This window comes from Numenius arquata, chromosome 10, assembly GCF_964106895.1.
Source record: "Numenius arquata chromosome 10, bNumArq3.hap1.1, whole genome shotgun sequence".
Taxonomy (NCBI): Eukaryota; Metazoa; Chordata; class Aves; order Charadriiformes; family Scolopacidae; genus Numenius; species Numenius arquata.
The window spans coordinates 41,308,384-41,327,819 of NC_133585.1; the positions used below are offsets into that span (position 1 = coordinate 41,308,384).

Here is a 19,436-nt window from a genome sequence, read left to right on the forward strand (position 1 = left end):
CGTGGTAGAAGTTGTATCATTCATTTGAGAGCGTTTATTTTTGGAAACATAGTTGCATTATGGTTGAAAAAAGTATATGTGGAACTGTAATCAAGGGGGAAAAGATTAGTTTATTTTTGGAAGCATGGTTCCAATTCATAAAATATCTCAAAAGTGCAATATAGGCTGTAGCAGGGGTTCTACTAAGAAATCAAATGAGGCTAGAATTCTCTTTTTCAAGGGCCAAAGTATTTTACCATAGTGTTGCTGCTAGAGTGACTGTGCTGTGTGTTCAAGATAAATAGGTGTGGTCTCTTTCTCAAACTCTTCAACCCCCTCCCTGCTTTTTAAATTGCAATTGTACCTTGCTTTGAAAATATTTTGAACAGACTGTGCAGCGTAGTCACTCTAGCAGCGGGCTACTTGATCTAGTACTGTGGCCTTTGAAAAAGAACTGGTCTCAATAGATTTCTTAAAAAAGCCTCCCTGCTAGAGACAGTTTTGTGTGTTTGAGATGGTGTTGGTTTTTTTTTTTCAAAATGTTTCTCCGCTGCACATATTTCGTAGCTTCAAACAACAAACTTATCACAGCAGAAGGACAACAGAGGGGAAGTAGGTACTATCACTGAAACATCTGCTAACAGAGTTGACGAACAGGAGAAGGCATGAACAGCCCAGAACCAATGATCTAGAAAAAACTGTTTATTAAATGGAAAGCTGTGCTCTAGCAGTTCCTGCCTGGTTACAACACTGCCTACAAGAAATACCTTTACTTCCATTTTACTACACTTGAATAGACCTGTAACATTTCATCACGTGCATTGACAAGATAAACTAAGTTGTATCTTCCCTTTGAGGAAGAATTTCTACTTCAAATGCAGCTCCTTTTTAAAACCGGTCAGAACTGAAGTGCAGCTTATTTATTTTACCTGTTACCTTCCCCAAGCGGATCACAGCTGTTGGCTATGGCAGTAACTGTTTTCAACCAACAAGTGCTACAGGTACCTGCCTTCCCTTTCCCTGCTTCGCATCTGCAGGCACGCTCTGTGATTAGGTTGGAAGCGGTCCCCCTGGCTTCGCAGACAGTCAAGGCATTGGACATGGCAACCCTCACTAGCTTCTCGCTACTGTGACTGTTTAACAAGGCGGAAGGCTTCTAGGAACTCATTGAAGTCGATGTTTCCATCCTTATTGAAATCAATGCTGCGAACTAAGTCATTGATGCCATCATCTGTGAGTTCAATGTTCATGTGGGAGCTGAACAGCTTCCAGGTTTGGTGGAATTCCTCAAATGAGATGAGACCTGTGGAGAAGGAAGGCATAGCCACCTCAGCACAAGGCCGCCACAAGCACTGCTGCCAGTCCGTCCCCTCTCAGCGTGCAAGGAGGGACCCCTGCACAGGTTCAATCTCTCATCCCACCCCTGCTGCCTGCACACCGTAAAGTAAGGAAAGAAATCACTCATCATCTGAATTTTATGTGCTGCAACTAAATTTCCTAGCATACAGAACAGTGGCTAAATTACAACTTAAAGCAGTAAAGAGACATTATCTGGGAGAACAAAAGGCGGCGAAGACTTGTATTTTCTCTTTCCAGAAGTAGTTTGGTGGAGATGACTGCTTGAAAGCAGATCCCAAGTACACTACATTATTGTCATTGCTCTCGTCTCAATTTTTGTTCTGCTAAACTCCTCCAGAACAAATAGTTATTAATTCTCTACCTAGACTGCATTGTCTTTGTGGAAAATTGCAACGATATTTCAGAAGGCGGCAATAACCCAAATTGAGGGAGAAGAAAGACCCAGACTTTAAACCATTAAATAAAAATGCCTTTGTACATACTAAAGGGAGTGCAAAAGTAGAATGGAACACAATGCAGTAACCGACACCTCCCACACACCTGCTTACCTGAATGATCTCTGTCTATGATCCTGAATATGGTCTCCAAGTTGGATCTGTTTCGATAAATGACTTCCAGCAAGCTTGACTGGATGTGCTGAAAGACAACATGGTCACACTCCTACCCTTTCTGACACTCTGTGCTTTCTCTTAGCAGTTACTGCAGACCTTCCCATAAATAAAAATGTTTACTGCTCTCAAGAGTTTGCCAGCAATGCATTTTGCATCGTGTGTGACTTATGTTAACAGGTTTGTGGTGACTGGACGCTCTGTGCAGCACTGCGTTACAGCACATCATCATCTCATTGTTTCCACACGGCTTTTCCAGGCCAATAGAGAAGACAATGATTTGGGCTATGTTTTTAACCACTGCAGAGTTGGTTTTGCTGGTTATAATTAAGTCTGTGACTGAGAGAAAGGAATATAGTTTTCCTACTTAAAAGCCTGCATTCAAAACTACCTCTAGGTATTGGTTGCACATGTGCACATGCATCATCTGTTTCTGCAATGGACTGAACGCCGCTGGACTACTTGAATTCATGCAGGCTTTTCCATTGACTTCAGTGTGATTTTGGGTTGTACAGGAACCAGAACCATCTACTCTCCTTTTGTACCATACTTGGTTCCACGTGCTGGGGGTCTTACGAGCTGCTTTGCATCATGATTTGGTGGAAGGGGATGAGTCCTCACCTCTTGGCTCCGCTGCTCCATGGCCAAGTCATCCAGCCAGGACTTGTACTCCAGCATGCCGTCTGCCGTGCTGCGCACCAGTTGTGGTCTCAGCATTCGCCAGGGCAATCCCAGGTGCAAGACTGACTCCACTGCCGTTGCCCAGTTGCTCAGCGTAATCCTTCCTGTAAAGAAAAGGGAGAGCCATGGAGACCTCTGAGAGAGTGGCAGCTGAAAGCACATGAAGGCAAAGTCAAAAGCCTAGAGCTGTATGCATACCCAGTCTACCATACTGCTGACAGCAACAGTGCCGTTTCTCCATGGTACACTTGAGCACTTCGGAAAAAAACCTATATGGCCATATAGACATCATCCACTGCAGGAACAAGTGCAGTGCTCTTACTGCTCCCTCCAGCCTCAGCAAGCTTTTGGTCATTGCAGTAAATCAGGGCCATGGGGCTGCAAACATCTGGACAACGGGAAACGCTAACTCTGAATATTTCATGATAAATTTGTGAACTATGGCCACGGTCAGCCTGCAGAACGTGGCCCACAGAACTGCACTAGTACTTCCTCAGGGACCCAGGAACATGGAAAAGCCCCTAATGTAGCAGCTGCTGTAACAGCTGAACAAGACTTTTGTGAGCTATTTTGCTGCCAGGGCAGAAAGCAGGAAACCACTTCTACCCACAAGAAAGCAGTTCTGCCAACCACTGTGTCCCTTTTCTCCCCTGGCCCACAAATGGACAGATCTCAGCAACACGTTTTAGTCACTGCACCAGCAGAGCGCTCCTGGCAGCCAGAAAATTATGAACTCAGCTTCTTCCCTAAGGCTTGGCAGAGGGAGCTGCCACAGAGGACATCCCTTACTTTCCTCTCCCAAGTGATTTTAGGCAGCAGGGATGAAGGGGCTCTAGAGACCATCAAGCCCTTCCCAACTGACATGAGAGACATGTTCCAGGTCATCTTTTCCAACGCTTCATCGGTACTCCTGTTCCAAAGGATTCTCCAAGCCTAAATTGCTACACATCAGGCTAATCACCTCTTGCTTCTCCGACACCCCCTCATTATAATGCCACTCTGAGGCATTAACGGGTTTCCCAACAGAGACACCGAACACAGCAAATGAGACCAGCGCTGGGTCAAGGTCTGACACAGCCTCCCCCTGTGACAGTCACCGACAGCTATCAGCGCGGAGTCTCCCAACCAGCGACACAGTCAACTTAGCTGCTTCAATCCTGTCCTACCAGGGAATTAACCTGAGTGTCCATCAGCTCAGATTTACCCGTATTGTCCTTATCATATGCCTTGAACGCGCTGATGAGGGCTGAGGTGTGAGCAAAGAGCTTTTCCCGCAAGGCTCGAAAGGCTGACTCCTCTACTCTGCTGATTCTGGAGGATGCAGAAAAGAGAGAAGCACATTAAAGACTCACCACAAAGCGCAAGAGAAGCTGCACCTTCCCAGTCCTCTGGCCTGTCCATGAATTGCCCAGACCCTTGCACAACTGCTCTGCACAGCTACAGCTGCATCTCAGTGCTCGTGACAAGGCGCTGCATGCCTAGAGCAGAGTTCTCTGCAGCTGATGCGATGAGTTACTAAATCAATTTGTGAAGTAACAAAGCAGAAGGAAACCTCAGCAAGGGTCAAAAGTTAAAACTTGACATTGAAAAGAACAGCTGGAAAATCAGCAGTCTGTAGTGCTCTTATTTAGTAAATCAAGCTGTGAAAGTTCAGCTCCAGAGTTAAATTTTCTCAAAGCTCACAAAGTTTTCCCTTTTGGTATTTTGCCTTGGTGAATACAGAGCAACTGGAAAGCCTTGCCTTTGGGTCATTGTGAGAGTATGGGCTGTCTTGTTCGCTTGGTACTGAACAAAATGGGGGACGAGGTCCGGTCCCAGCTTGACGTAGGCTCCCCTGTTGCTGCCAATCTCATAGTAGTTTGAGGCTGAAAATATGGTCAGCACCTAACCCCCAGAAGAGAGAGGCATTTACAGTCAATGCATACATATATGCACATCAGTGAAAACAACAGCACAACTGATCCCATCTGGAGTCAACAGACTGTGAAAGCACCATGTGTTAGGTGAAAAAGGAAAAGAGAGGGGGCAGCTGGCCTAGAAGCCTTACAGGTGTGAATTCCTGAAGGGCGGCACTGGTCTCTGGATCTGGCCACACACTGGGCATTCTGTGATTTCACTGTACTCTCCCAACAAACTTCCACTCTCCACTGCAGTGAGCAGAGTCAAAAGTGCCCCTGTTCAAGTCACTGAAGTGACCCTGAATCTTCTGAGAGCAAAAGTTTGCTGCAGCAGCTTAGTAACACCCTTTAGCACGTCATCTTCAGAAACAGCTGCATTAAGTAGGGGCAATGGCAAAAATGGGTTCAGATCTTTTCTCAGTTACCACCCGCAAGGACGCGCTTTGCCTGCACAACAGATGCCCCCAACAGAGCAGGTGGCTCCAGGCTGTCCTGACCTAAGAACTCAGCTGGGAACATACTTCATTAACTCCCAATAAGGCGGTTCAACAATTTTGTGTGTACTTAACAAAGCCCCATTGGAAAAAATACAGAGCTGAGACAAGCCACCACAGCAACCCCACCCTGGCAGGATGAAAACCCAAGTATCCTCCACACTGTCCGTCTCACTGACCTTTCGGTTGTGACAGAACTCGTAGCCCTCTTGCTTGCACTCGTGGGAGCGGATGAGGAACTGCAAGTTGTACTTCTCAAGGATCTTCCCTGTCACATCAGGCCCAAAGTAGCAGCCACCACCTCGCACCATATTTGCTCTGCAGCCCTCCTGAGGCATGGGGTCACTCCAGAGAATGTCTAAAATCTGAAAGGATTGGAAAAGTTCATTGAATAAAGTGTACCCAGCAGACATCACCCATTAAAGTTTACTAAGCAAACACAGCTCTGTCTCTGAATCCCTCCCTGGACTGCTGCTATTACCATAGGGTAGGGAAGCATCTGTTTCCGGCATCCCAGCTGAACCACCATACTGCTCCATAGGACTGTCACAGACCTGGTCCACCATGGAGGTGACAATATTGTTGGCCTGGAGCTAGAGGCACATCCAAAGTGCCTGGGTATGTCCATAAATCAGGCCTGTTAGAAGGCTGCCTCCATCCCAAAACGCAGGTCCCAGGGCGGGAACACCCAACAGATCCCAAGGCCATGAGCAGGCTTAGTATTAAACTCCTTTTCTCTCTAGCCAGGACATTCTGCAGCCTCCAGTAATGTAAGTACTGACTCAGTAACCACTATTTGGATTAAAGTTTAATCTCTTTAACCCTGACCTCAATATACAGCTTTATGCTGATAAGGTGTGCAGTGCCAGGATGTCATATGCAACGTGAAGTAAGTAATGATGGTTTCAGAGCGCACAGACAGTGTGGTTTAAGACAAACAGCAAACCAAGTTCCCAGGCTCTGACCTGCCCAGCAATCTACTTGCAGTGCAGCCCAGCTAAAACCACAAATGCAGTCTGTTCTTAGTGCCGAAGATCACAACTCACTCATCAGCAAATGACGTGCTCATTCATTAGCTACAGAGCTGACTTCAGATACCCCATGTACACTGAACTCTACAGTCTATTTCTATTATTTCTCTCCCCTGAAGTGACTCAAGAAAACCTGTTGCCCCACTCCATGCCTGAGCAGCAGTTTTATGTATACAACAACAGATGAGTGTGGCACTAGGGGCAAAGGCTGGGACAGAGCCTTGAGCACAGAAAGCCAAAAGCCCGGTTAAGAGGCTGACTTGCAAGGGTAGGAGAAAGGCACCAGCAGAACAGCAGCTAGCACCAGTCCTGCGCACAGCCTACATTCTCCTGTGTGATTCTCGTGCACAGCTCTTCAGTTCCTAGGGAACTGTGCCTCAGCCTGGGCTGGATGTAGCGCAGGTATCCAACGAAACATCCCCAAGCAGCAGAGATCACATGCTCAGAGTACAGCCCTTCCTGACCACTCGCCATTGAATAATCAATGCCAGGCTGTCTCGGGGAACAGATCAGGAGGTACAAAAGAGCACAAACCACATTAGCCTGCCCGCTGGCATTTCCACACTGAGTTGCTCCTTAACTCCACTATACAAAGCAGCAAAAATCTCTCTGCAGAAAGGTCTGTGCACTGACCCACATATTTTATACTGAGATTCCTCATAACAGCACAAACCTGCAGGACACACCCACAGCCCACTGAGCTCAGGGCTCTGCTTAGACTACTCACCTGCTTCCACTCCTCCTGGCGAGTCCAGCAAGGCCCATCCAAATCTGTCAAGGAGACCACGCTGGAATAGGTGAGCTCCTCCTCCTCTGACTCGCTGATATCCACCAGCCGGCGGCACCACTCAATTTGCTCTTGCACCGTCTGCCGGACCCATCTGGAGAACTCCAGCTTGTTGGCCATGCTGGGAGCCTGGGTTGGCCGGGGCTGCGGACATAAACTGAGGGCTGCCTCATTCCCTGCTGGGTCAGCCTCTGCTTTGCTCTCCCCATTTATTTCCTGTATTTCCACATTTCTATTCGACTCCTTTCTTCTCTTTCCTCTTAATACAGAAATAAACTGAAAGGGATAGAAGAGAAAAGAGAGATGGTCACCCTGCTGGGAAACCTAAATCTCCAGTTCTAATATCTTCCCCTGGCAGACTGTCAAGTGACCCAAACCGCCAAGCCTCAATTCCCTTTGGTGCCATGAAATGCTGATTAATTGTGTGAGATTATTAGCGCTGTCCTCTCAGATGTGCCATTCCTAGTTTATAGCTGGAGCCCCACATCCATCCCGACTACAGATCTATCTCTTCTTCATTGCCTTTATGCTGCTAGATGTTTCACAAAAGGTAGAGTACATGGATTTAACCTGCAACAGGAACTAGGCAGCAGAATGAGGAAAGGGCTAATGACTAATGCAAGTGCTTGTCATTACATTTAGAGAAGGAAAGTAGTATTTCTCAGCTTGAGGTGAGGCAGAGGCAAGTTACATGACTCGTCAAAATCCTTCTGGAAATCTAGGGAGAAAAATAGGCTAAGGAACTGTGGGACAAAGTCTCATCATCACTGTGTTTTTACAGTCAGCACCAGCACATCTGTTTACTCATGCCATTACCCTGGCTATGATCCATACATCCTCCAGAAGCCAAGAATGCTTCTTCCCTGCATACACTCTCTTAAACTAGTGATCCACTCCAAGCCTGTACCTAAATGCGATTTGTCTAGGAAGACCATCCATTTGATTTGTCTTGTCAACAGCCAAGCTGATGTGTAGAAAAAACCTCCTCACCACAAATCAGCAACACTGTTGTCTCTTGCAATATCTAGGAAATAAAACCTACTTTGTTCCTTTGTATTTTCTCAAGCATGTCCAGGTCAGTGGTGTCAGAGATGCCCCCATGTATAATGAGGACTTTCTGATCAATCAGGGTGGCCAGGGGCAGCCAGCAGAAAACATTCTGAATCATCTTCAAGATTTTTTTCCCATGCACCTAGGAGGACAGGTCAGAAGGGAAAAGATGAAGCATCAAGTCTTCAAAGTCCACATCTCACATAGTAAAGGAGACACAAACGTCTGCCTACCTTGTATTTCTGCATTACTTCCTTGGTGAAACCATAGCTAAAGGAACAGAAGAAAGGAAGCTCAGTGGGATTTTGCAGCAATCCCCTTGACATTGCGATCAGCCCCGCCCAGAAGCCATACCGTAAATTGACCATGTGGTCCTCATGGTTCCCACGGTTGAGATGAACCTCCTTTGGATAGATCAAGAGGAAGGTAAAGAGGATGATGAGGATCTCGAGGGACTGTTTGCCTCTGTCTACGAAGTCCCCGTTGAACACGTAGGACTTGGAAGGGGAAGGAAGGCCATTCTGTAAAAGCAAGGAACAGGTGGATGTTACAAGAGAGGCCTCCTCATGAGCTCCATATATCTCCCCTCCCCAGCTGCACTTTCTCTCGCTCCTGTCCCAGGTTACCTTATACAGTAGATCCTGACTCTTATTTTTGTCCTGTAGGCTTCCAGTGGCAAATGCATCGAAAAGTGAAAGCTGGCAATCAGGAAGCGTAGCCAATGGTATCAGCACTTACAAAAATGTCCACTGGCACTTCCCAAATGTCCATATATATCAGATTTCAAAGTCAACAAGGGAATAAGCTGCTGCTTTGTGAAACCATTTAAAACTGATCAAGTTGACCTGGAGAATTGCATGTGAAGGGCCCAATTTTGCAAACACTTCTCAGCATGACCCACGCGGTACCTCTCACAATGTCTGGCCAGCCTCCCTCTCCAAATACAGTGCCTACCTTATAAAATATGAGGAACAAGTCATCCAGCTGGCCGTGCAAGTCTCCTAACAGGCAAAAAAAGACAAGTCACAGTATGTTTACCTTTAACTTAAAAAGGCATCAATAAATAACTTCTTATGAAGTATCTCTATAAATTAATGACCATTGAAATATTTTGTGAAGTTCAGGGTATCAGTTTCCTTGCACCAAGTCAATGTGCCTGAAGGAAAAGGACATGATGTAAAGGCTTGAACTGAAGTCTGAGAAGGACAGCAAAAAATGTACACCAGCTTCTGAAGACTCTGATTCAGAAGCTTTGTTCATTTATGTCTTACAATGACACAACATGGCACAAGAAACTGACTTTGATCATTACACAGGAGAAAGCTTTGCATTCAAAATAGTAATCAAATTAAATTCTCATTTAATGTGTTACTGGAGAGAGAGATTCGTTTCCCAGAAGCTGACTGCATGAAAAGTCTGTGCTAAGTATATATTTTTCAGGAATATCTCAAAGTTTAAACATCAGTCCTAGAATAGGAAAATAGTGGTGAAAAGCTTTGTCTCTTTCAAATTTACTTGATAGGACTCAAAGACATGTTAGTATTCTGGATCTGAATGCATACACTGCTGCTAATGAAAACAGCCAAAACAGCTCCAGGACTTGGTTGTTTAAATAATCCCAGGCCACAGAACAGGACAGAAGATGACTGGGTTTTGAGGCCAGTCCTCAACTGGGTGCAGTTTCTGTGGTTTACTGAAACGTCTCCAAGTTTGGGGTGACAGAACAGGGACAAATTTGAATCAAGTTGAAAAATTCTTTAAATCTTTGCAGTAATATATACCAATTTTAAGAGCCACAAGCTATCTTTACCACCCTGCATCTTCCCTTATACGTACTCTTTTATTTTCTGTTCATGCCTCCTCCTCTCCTTGCTTTTTTATAATTGCTGTGACAGCACCACTGCTACAGCAGGCTATGCAAGCTGAATGCTACCATCTAGGAGCAGGGTTTGTTAATAATGTATCCCAAAATCTCTCATGGAAGCCACAGACAGACTACAAACAGACAAACCACCTTCCCTCAACACCCCTATCTTGTTCCAGACCAAGCAGAAATAGAGCCATGATGCAGACATGCTCCCTCCAGTCTTCAGGCTAGTCTTCGTAGCAGCTCAAATACAGCATTGTAGGGTAAACCTGGATATTTTAGACAGCCCAGCTGCTTCTCAGTGCAACACACATTTTGCGTATGGACTGTGTTTGTGTTCCACACTCAGTACAGAGGAAGGCATCATGCTCACACTACCATTTTATATCTTTCCTATCGCTTCCACATGAGCGTTCTGCCCCAGAGACCATGCGGTGCCCTCCCATCCAGACCTACCGCACACAGTGACCTCCTCACTATAGCAGGTGGAGACATGACTGATGTTTGGCAACTGCTTGAGGTGCTTCCTTGTCTCATGCAGAAGGTTTAAGACATAGCGAGCGTGGAGCTGCTACTAGGAGAAAGCGAAGGGATTAAAGCAGGAAATCAGTGACCTCAGAGAGCTGCAAAGGCCCAAGGACCCACCACGATAGCCTGGATGGGAGAAACTCACTGGGACAACACTCAGTGCTGACCTATGGGCTTACAAACAAGATGAGGAAAATGCTGTACAACAGCAGGACAGGAGAGACTCGCTCAAAGCAGCCCAGCCTTGGCACTGGCAGGGCTCTCAAGAGAACCCAAAAGCCCTAGCACCCTGTGGTCAAGGCTATATCCACTAGGCAACACCACCTCCTAGAGTAGCAGAAATTCCAGCCCGGTATCACAGGTAAGAAGCTGCTCTTCTAGATCTTTCTTAGACTTTTCCACATTAAACCAGGCCATGAGCTGCCATGTGTCCCACAGAAATATATTTGCTCAAAGCTGGGGTGTAGGCATTTAATCTTAGTCAAGACACTAGAGACCTTTGTTTTAAAAGTCATTTTGTTTGGAGAACAGATGGTTTTGGCCTGTTTTGCAGTTCAGCACCTTGACTGAGGGATGGCAGCAGAACACTGCAATTGTACGAGGACTTGTCTGGTTAGTGCTGGTGAATTGGCACTTGACTTCCTCATCAAAAACCCACATTTTAAATATGAATCAAAGTTGCATGGCATGAAACATAATTTTAATCAGCTGTTTCCATCTAGGCCATCCTATACTTTTTTTTCAAATTGAGCAATTGCAGCAAAAAATGACAGAACGTTTCAACATGTACTGTTGTGGGGTTTTTTCTTTTTTAAATTAAATTCAGGTTAATATTGGCACAGACCTATGAAAAGTTTTCAGTTTTGTCAGAACTGCATTTTTAGAAAGGAAAAAAGTTCCTATGGCAGGAGGAAATATCACGTCATTTCCATCCCCTTTTGTATAACAGCCTGCCAGCTCGTTGTACTCCAATCAGCTTAGCTTGTTAGGATGGCTAAAAACAAACTCTCTGTTCTACATCCCCGCACCAAGAAAGGGAAAGTGTGATTCCTTTTGGGATCCTTACTTGTTTCTGTTTGAAAGCCTCCAGCAAGGCAGTTGCGTGGTCAGGAAGGAGTGGGAAAGAGAGGTGGGGTCCAGTGTAGGAGTCTGGCACCTCCATGGATTCATAGTCACAGTATTTTTCCAGCTCTGCCTCTTTGAAGCTTTCTCCACTTATGAACATGCGACTGATAAAATCCCCTGGATGGAAGATTGGTTGGTTTGAATGTGGTTTTTTTTTAAAAGAGAAAGAGACAAGTAAAAGTTAATTTGGCTCAATGCACCATTCTAGTAATTTGCTAAAGAAAAGCTGTTTCGTTAGGCTAGAGCTCACGAGCAATGGCAGTGGCGGCATCTAGCTCCTAGTTTCACATCACTACAGATCTTGCAGTGGGCTAAAGGCTGCAGGGACAAGTTTCCATGTGCTATGTCAGGCAGTGCTGGCAGCTACACTAGTTTCTGCAAAACTCTCATAGAGCCAGATGGACACTGGCTGCCATGACTAATTGTAATCTTACTTTCACTGACATGCAAAAGTAAACTGTATAATAAGGAACTGTCTCCTACACCCCGCTGTTTTTTCTAAGCTTGCACCTGCGTTCTCAGTGTTGCACAAAATGTGTATAAATATGCATAATTTTTTTATTGCTTTAATATCTCAGAGCCCAACTCAAGGAACGGGACATTATTGTCCTGTTTTATACAGACACTGAAAAAAAATCTTCCTTGACAGAGCTTTGCTGTAAAATATGTGGGGTAGTTGTGAGGAAAAGGGTAGCAGTTTGAAGGGAAGGAGCAAGGGCTTCAGCAGGTTATGGTCAGCAAAGTAAATAGTTAATTTTGACTTACTACCATCAGATTTCAGAGCTAAGCTCATTAGCAAGTTCCCAGCACTAAGAAATAACATATAATACTCTGCAGATTCAGGAAGATATTTACTGGTTCCCACAGCACTTCCCCCCGCCAATTATAAGTGAGAGACTAAATAAAAATAAAGTAGATACCCTAGAGCACAGTTCCCTAACGATGGATTCTCTCACTTCAGAAATGGACTGTGCAAAGCTGTGGTTATCTGCGATCACTGAAAAAAAGGCACATTTCTAATACTACTACTCCTAGGAAACATACTGTTATTCCCCCTTCCAACTCTTCAGGAGCAGGAATTGCCCAATATCCCTCGCACAGCTCTGACAGTCTCCAGACAATTCACTCCCTATCCAAATTCCTGATGCCATCACTGTTTAGACTCTCTTGGCCCCCTTTGCCATCCTGAAGGGCCAGCATTGGGCAATGAATCAATACAGGGTGCAGCCTCCTGAGCTGCTGGTGCCACATCTACAAAAGGCGCATAGAAACTTACTCTCTTTACTGCTGCTTGGCGTGAAGTGGTCCATGAGGTAACTGAAGAAGTTGTGAAGCTGCAAGAAGAGAGACTTGGAATGAAATTCTGCGGAGTAGCAACTTAAGGTGATTTTCTTTCTGGAAGTATTATCTGTGCCCTTCTCATGTTGTCTGGTATGTACAACAAATCATACTATACCAATTCTAGTTTTGAATATCGTGTGATGAAGTCAAAAATGTAGCTTTACCTTCAGCCATACAGACAGAATTACACCTATAAGCCCTCCCTCTCCCTCCCTGACAGCAAGGCAACCGTATAAGAGAATATTAATAAAAGTTAAACAAACCAACTAGGCTTGCCTATTGTATTCAGACTCAGAAAAAACAGTATTAAATGGTCCTTATGCTTTTCTTTTATGACTTATTACCTGGGTTTTCATCAGACATAAGCAGGCAGGAAATCAATAGGCTAAAAAAGGGCAGGAAACCCAGTCCTTGGCCCACTGAAGCACTGACAGCGTTACCAGCCAGAAACAAGTGAGTCTGTGGCACAGAAACCACCCTTCTATGTATTTTCTTACGTACTGTTTTCCTTGGCACCTTACCTTGATCTGATCCTGCTCACAAGCATACTCAATGGACTGAAAAATTCTCCAGGTGCAACGTCGACGCATTTCCAGCCGAGCAACATAGCGCCGATACCACCGCTGGATCAAGACAGCTGCCTTGAAAGCTAGAGGACAGAACCAGAACCAACATGCTGAACTGCTGCAGCTGCAGCTGAGGTACCCTGCCACTGCTCCCTTCCCAACCCTGAAAATTGAAGAGGGACTTCAGGAAACGTGTTTTGATGCCTAAATATTAAGGATAACAAAACACCCACTTCTTTTCACCATATTACAAGAGGCTGATCTGACCCTGCCTGACCAGAGACCTCTGAAGCAATTATAAACCGTCACTGCTGGCTCCTCAGCACCAGCATTAACAACAAATTATTAAGGCTTAAAGATCCAAAAACATTCTTCAGTATTAACAGGCAATTTCCTTCCTTTCTGTCTACCTTGATCACTTTCATGTCTGTCTTACAGTCAAGGTACTGGGGCTTCAGGAAACCAGAGATTTTTCTGAGGCCAGACAAGGTAGCTGGGGGAAAATGAGACACCAAGTCCCCTCCCAGAGCCTTAAAAATATGGGGTTTGTCTACCTTCCTCTAAGCCAAATAAATACTACAGCTTTTGCAGTTCTAGATAAACTTCAGAAGTGATCTATTCTAGCATAAATGTTAACATACCATTACCTTGTAATAAAATAAAGACAAAATTAACAACCACAGTGAAAAGAGGGAGACAGATCTTTGGCCACGTAATGACACAGAAGGAACAAAATGCCAGGAATTTGCAGGTGGCTGGTTGTGGTTCAATCCAAAGCCAGCACTGGCACTGGGCTCTTCCCTCCAAATCATGGCTATTTCCCTTGATCTTTAAAACAAAACCATTCCTCTGCATTTCCCCAATTCCAGCATTTTTCATTAAAAGATTATTTCACATGGGGAGTGTGCATATTTAAAATGAAGTACATTGGTGCAGTTTCCTGTTTTCTTCAAGTTCTGCCACAGAACTTTATGTACCTCTAGAAACTCTTCCATCCTCCTTAGCTGGTCTTGACCCCATTTGGACCAACTGATTACTTCACAGCACCTTCCCAACCAGCTCTGCTACTTGGCATCTCTCTTTTCATTATGCTCTGTGTGCCTTCCTGTTCATTTCTGGAGCCCTACCCTAGAGGCCTACATTTAAAACATTTTCTAACAATGCTTCTCTGTGTCATCTTTAGCTAAGGGAGGGATGACCACTTTATATACAGGCTGACCCCAAAATCAAATGGAGACCCCAGAGTTCGAGTTACTCCTGCTGCAGAAGCTTGTGTTCCCTTGGCATCTGGTTTATGAGAGAGCACTGCTGCGTTCAGCAAAACAGGGAGAGTAAGGAGGGGTGTGGGGTGGGAAAATTTTATTTAAAAGAAGGAAATCCCCCACCCCTACCCCAAAGGCTGCTAAGTGCTAGCAAGAGACAAAGAGATCACATTAATTCAATTAGCTTGCATTAATTATATGACATAAACCACCCTCCATATACTTCAGCAGGAAACATTGACCTTTAGCTAAAGAAGATCTCCTGATGGCTTACGCATTGAAAATAATAATCCTTCTAAATTATTTTACTGTTACAGCACTAGGAGCTGCAGAGCACAAACAGTAAAGAGCTATTGCTGTTGTGAAGCTGGGGAACACAGTCAAGGTGAAGTCATGGGCAAGAAGGTAAGACTTGGGTAGCCTTAATTCAAAAATAACATGTATTTTTGCCTGAGCCTTGAATCTTGTTGAGAAAATGCTTACTGAGCTGCTGGGCTATGAAAAAATAAGAGAGGCTGATTTTTTTTTTCTGCATTTTGGGACTCCTCTGCATTTTGGGATGCTACCTCTTCAAGCCTCCTTTGTAACAGACCCAAAACTAGTTGCCTTACTCCCTGTACAGTAATTTGTCTGGCATGTAACCAGAATCACAGTCACAATCACTCTCTTAAAATAAACAACTTCTAAACATCTTGCATTCCCCTAGGAGTGGATAAATGCCCATTTACTGCAGTAGGAGTCAGATGTATTTCAACTGAATCCCAAGCAGAAATTCATAGTTATGACTCCACGTATACCAATGAAAACTAGATCCTTTGAAACATGAAAAATAAAATCCATGAAAGACTTGTTATCAAGCACACAGTGAGCATATATACCACCAGCCACAGTGTTTTAAGTTCCAGACGGGCAAGGCATTGGGTTTTTACACTACTTTTACAGAGCCTGACTCTGCAACTGAAAAAGCCAGGTATTCTAATTTACCAGCTTACCTGGGTGAGTTTCATCTGGCAATGTTTGTATTTAGAAAAAAAAAATAATAAAAAAGGAAGAGAAAGAGATTTATCCACCCTTTACAAGGACCCAAGCAGTAAACTGAATCATACACCCTGACACGAGCTACTGAAAGCGTGCCAAAGTGACAGCACTCAAACCAAAATATGCCTGTTCATGCTAGCAGTATAGTTCACAAATCAGCTTACAGGAGGGAGTCAGCATCCTCTTTTCAGTTCCCCATCCCCTTCTTCACTCAAGCGCAGGGCTGGTTTAACAGGGCTCTGCTGGCTACACTTTCCATACGGAGCAGCCTCCGGGCCTTGTACAAAAGGGACAGGACACCACCTGGCACGTTATACTTGGGTGGGAAGTCCTAAGTGGCAGCACATCTGCAGATCAGCAGATCTGAAGGATTTTGAGAACCAGATGCAAGAGATGCCGAGAGGTTTTACTGTCATGGGAAACTGTTGATGAGGTATCAGATTTAATGCAGAGTTTCAAATAAGTAACTAGTTTTATGTTACACTTTGTTATAGACAAGCCATTATCATAAAATAGCCCTGAACTTTTTGGGAAAGTCCATGGTTCTCTGGTGCTATAGGCAACAGTCAAGTCTAACTTATTTTAAAAAAAAAAAAAAAAAAAAGGTGGAGTTTTTCAAACAAAGAAAATTTACAAACAAAAAAGGCCAAGTCACAATGGTATCCCTGCTTTCTTCATTTCTAAATGCAATCACTTTTTCCTTTCAAAGCGCTTGCAAACAGTTTGCACCACGCGGCTGTTCTGCCAGTACTGATGACTGAATGATTCAAACAACAAAGTCATCTGCTTACTTTTTCACACTTCCTTACGTGTAAAGTCTCACTCATAAACTCCCTTTGCTCCATAGCAGACCTAGGCACACACCCAGAAAATGGCTACTATCATATGGAGGGTTTCATAAAAATAAATCATTACAGCTTTGAGAGCCATAAAAAAGTCTAGATTATTAGCAGAGATTAAGAGCATTGCGCTAACATATGACATTGCATAATTAGAAAAAAGCACACTTTTTGCTTTTATGCTTTTCTTAGCCACACCATCTGACCTTCTTTAGAACCAGAGTTATTTTGGCTTTGCTAATGCTTCTGCTTTATCAGCCCTGTGCCACTAACAGAGTCATTAAAAACAAGAGTCCACCAGAAGCAGCAGGGTGATACCATCTATCTCGCTGTCAGCACAGGACAACACACGCATTAGCCAGCAATCGATTAATCCATCATATGTTAGAACTAACAGAATTGCTGATGTTTCTGGTCAGGTTTTGATTGATTTTAATCTAATCCTGGTATAAATAACTGTTGTTTTTTCAAGCCTGTTAGTCTTCTGCCTGACAGCTGAGACTCCTTGTCACGGGATACTGAAAGACGTAACCTTGCCTCAATACTATCAAAAAGCCCAGGTAACTCAGAAAAGAAACACATCCACTGCAACCTCCCAACACCACGTGCAGGGGCAGGCAGAAAAAGATTACTTTTTAAAGAATCACTCACCATTTTCAGACTTCTGCAGGGAGTACTTGTAGTTGGCATTTACAGAACTACCAGATCCCATGTTGTCCAACCAATGCTCCTAGAATGTTATAGACTGGCCCAATATCACCACAATCACGAGAAGGATGCAGGAAAGACCATTCAGTCAGAATCAAAACAGCTGCGACATGTCCCACAGTGCTGAGAATCTATAATTAAATATATTAACACTTAAGATCAAGGAGCAGATGGCCTGTCTTATGCCCAAGTACATCTTCCACTACCAGTTTTTTTCAGCTACTTTGTTGTCTTCTAGACAATCTGAGATAAGGATTTCTGTCTCACTGTTTCAAATTTCAAGTCAGCTATGTGAATAGGAATCATTTCAGCCCCTTCCTCATGGATAGCTGAGGCACCTGGATGAAGGGGCTAAAATACTCCACATGACTGCAGCTGTACACTGTACAGAAAAAAAAACCCAAGTTTTTCAATACTGATCAGGAACCATAAAAGTCACTAATTCCTTAACCATCAGTATATGCAGGCAAATATTCATGCATATAGCCATTTGTGAAGGACAGCTCTCATTATAAGGGATGAACTCACAGGTATTTAAATCTATTTGCAGTACGACAGCTAGAGGGGAGGTAAGTCTGAAATAACAATTAGCTATCATAAGAAAATAGTCAGCTTTGGTAAGCGCTGCTTCCCTTCACGTCATGGATCTGTTTGAGTGTGCAAGCATATTATACCATCAATTGCTCACATCCTGGCCAGTATAAAAGAACAGGACAGCCAGACTTTTGTAACCTCACTGCTGTGGAAAGCTCTGGTCAGAGCAAATGGTTCCTATTTCAAGATTAGTTCAAATTCTTAAATCTCTCACTTTGAAGACAACCAGAATGTCATTCACAGTCAGACATGTTTCCTCTGGAAAAAAAAAAAAAACACCCAATAGCGTACTGCTGCCAAAGCAGTCCCAGGCTGCTCGCATAAGAACTGTACAGATTTTTATTCTAACCCAGAAGCAGGGGAGGAGAAAGCTGAGTCAGGGAGGGAAGGAAATAAACACCTGTAAAAATGTTAACCCTGGTGCTAGCAGGAGACCATAGCTCAAAGGATTTGGAAGGGTCAAGACAGTGTGACTACAGAGGCACTTCTCTCCAGCAGAGAGAAAAGTCCTCTTTTTCTCACTTCCTGTAAGCCTTTTGCCTCCTTCAATCTCTTTCCACCTACCTCACGTCTTTCCTCTCAAAGTAGCTACAGATCTGCACAAACACTAATAGAAGGAACACGCCCAGTGTTGTATAAGGTGCACGTGTGCAATGTTTGCTCAGGAAGATAAGCTGTGCTAAGCAACATTTCAGCATAGAAAATTTCTAAGGCAGATGAAATGCTGAAATTCTCTATCTTGCCCAGGATGCTGAATTGCACAGTGGCATCTTCACAATAACTGCATGATGCAACAGAAGGAAACATAGCAATACTCTCAACAAAATACCAGTCTCTCTAGTTTTATTCTAACAACACTATTTCATATCAGTGTCAAAAATGGCCTGAAATCACTGCTGAATTATGCCAAATTATACCCAGTCCTTTATGGCTTTTGTGCTGAAATAATGCAGGTACTCTGACTTCTCAGATTATCAACTACTCAAACAGACAATTATACACAAACATTAGAATCCCTAGCATTTAAGGCTCTTATTCGTAACTTCCTGTACAAGGCAAATTCCATCTCAGGAAAAATATATTTTCAGGATCAGAATTCCTCAGTGTAGACTTATAACTCCCATCTGGCTATCCAACCAAAAATTTCTATTCAAAGATGTAAATCTGAAGATTTCCGCAAGTATTAGCTATCCAGGAAGCAATGATACAAATTATTCCGTCTGGTAGCAGGAGCTTGCTTTAGAAACAATTATTCCCAAGCACCTCCGCTTGTTGCATTCTGGTATAACCTGGCAGGGCAGCCTGAAACAGCGTGACATAGGTTCCTTTCGGATGAAATGACACCAGAAAGCACACTCCAGCTACTAGTGGGGGTTCAGGCCACAGGACCAGATTCAAGCCAGTCCCAAGAAAAAACCCTGAAACACGGTTACTGTAGACAATTGTTCCTCATCACTGGAGGAGCCTTCGTGCCTAGCTCTGTCTTCAGTGCTGCTCAGGAACCTGACAGTACCAGCTTTAAAGGAAGTTGGGTGCTTCAGCTTTTTGGAAGAGGTGAGTGCCTTTAAAGGCACCCTTAAAATGCAAACATGAGGAAAAAAAAAAATAAATCTTTTTTCAGGAACTATAACACTTCCAGATCAGTTTTGAAAAGCGGAGAACAAATTTGAAGCAAGTGCTT

The 19,436-nt window shown here is 44.0% G+C and overlaps 1 protein-coding gene across 1 annotated transcript; it reads right to left on the bottom strand.

Moving 5' to 3' along the window:
* Nucleotides 1-885: 885 nt before the first annotated feature.
* On the bottom strand, nt 886-17,165 carry PPEF2 (protein phosphatase with EF-hand domain 2). The gene is made up of 16 exons (XM_074154734.1): nt 17,105-17,165; nt 13,270-13,397; nt 12,684-12,741; nt 11,349-11,524; nt 10,211-10,325; nt 8,842-8,888; nt 8,242-8,408; nt 8,121-8,157; nt 7,880-8,029; nt 6,778-7,113; nt 5,199-5,384; nt 4,369-4,511; nt 3,832-3,938; nt 2,568-2,731; nt 1,887-1,974; nt 886-1,282 (listed from the first exon to the last, which is right to left on the bottom strand). The coding sequence occupies exons 1-16, from the start codon at nt 17,163-17,165 to the stop codon at nt 1,104-1,106; spliced, it is 2,142 nt and encodes a 713-aa protein (XP_074010835.1). The 3' UTR covers nt 886-1,103.
* Nucleotides 17,166-19,436: the final 2,271 nt, after the last annotated feature.

Bases quoted from the DNA above. Each gene is read 5' to 3' on its own strand.
- PPEF2 (XM_074154734.1), bottom strand. From the start codon at position 17,165: ATGGGATCTGGTAGTTCTGTAAATGCCAACTACAAGTACTCCCTGCAG. The intron at 8,889-10,210 runs GTAGGTCTGGAT...TTTGCCTGTTAG, and splicing joins TGAGGAGGTCACTGTGTGCG to GAGACTTGCACGGCCAGCTG. The intron at 1,975-2,567 runs GTGAGGACTCAT...GTTGTCTTTCAG, and splicing joins TGGAGCAGCGGAGCCAAGAG to CACATCCAGTCAAGCTTGCT.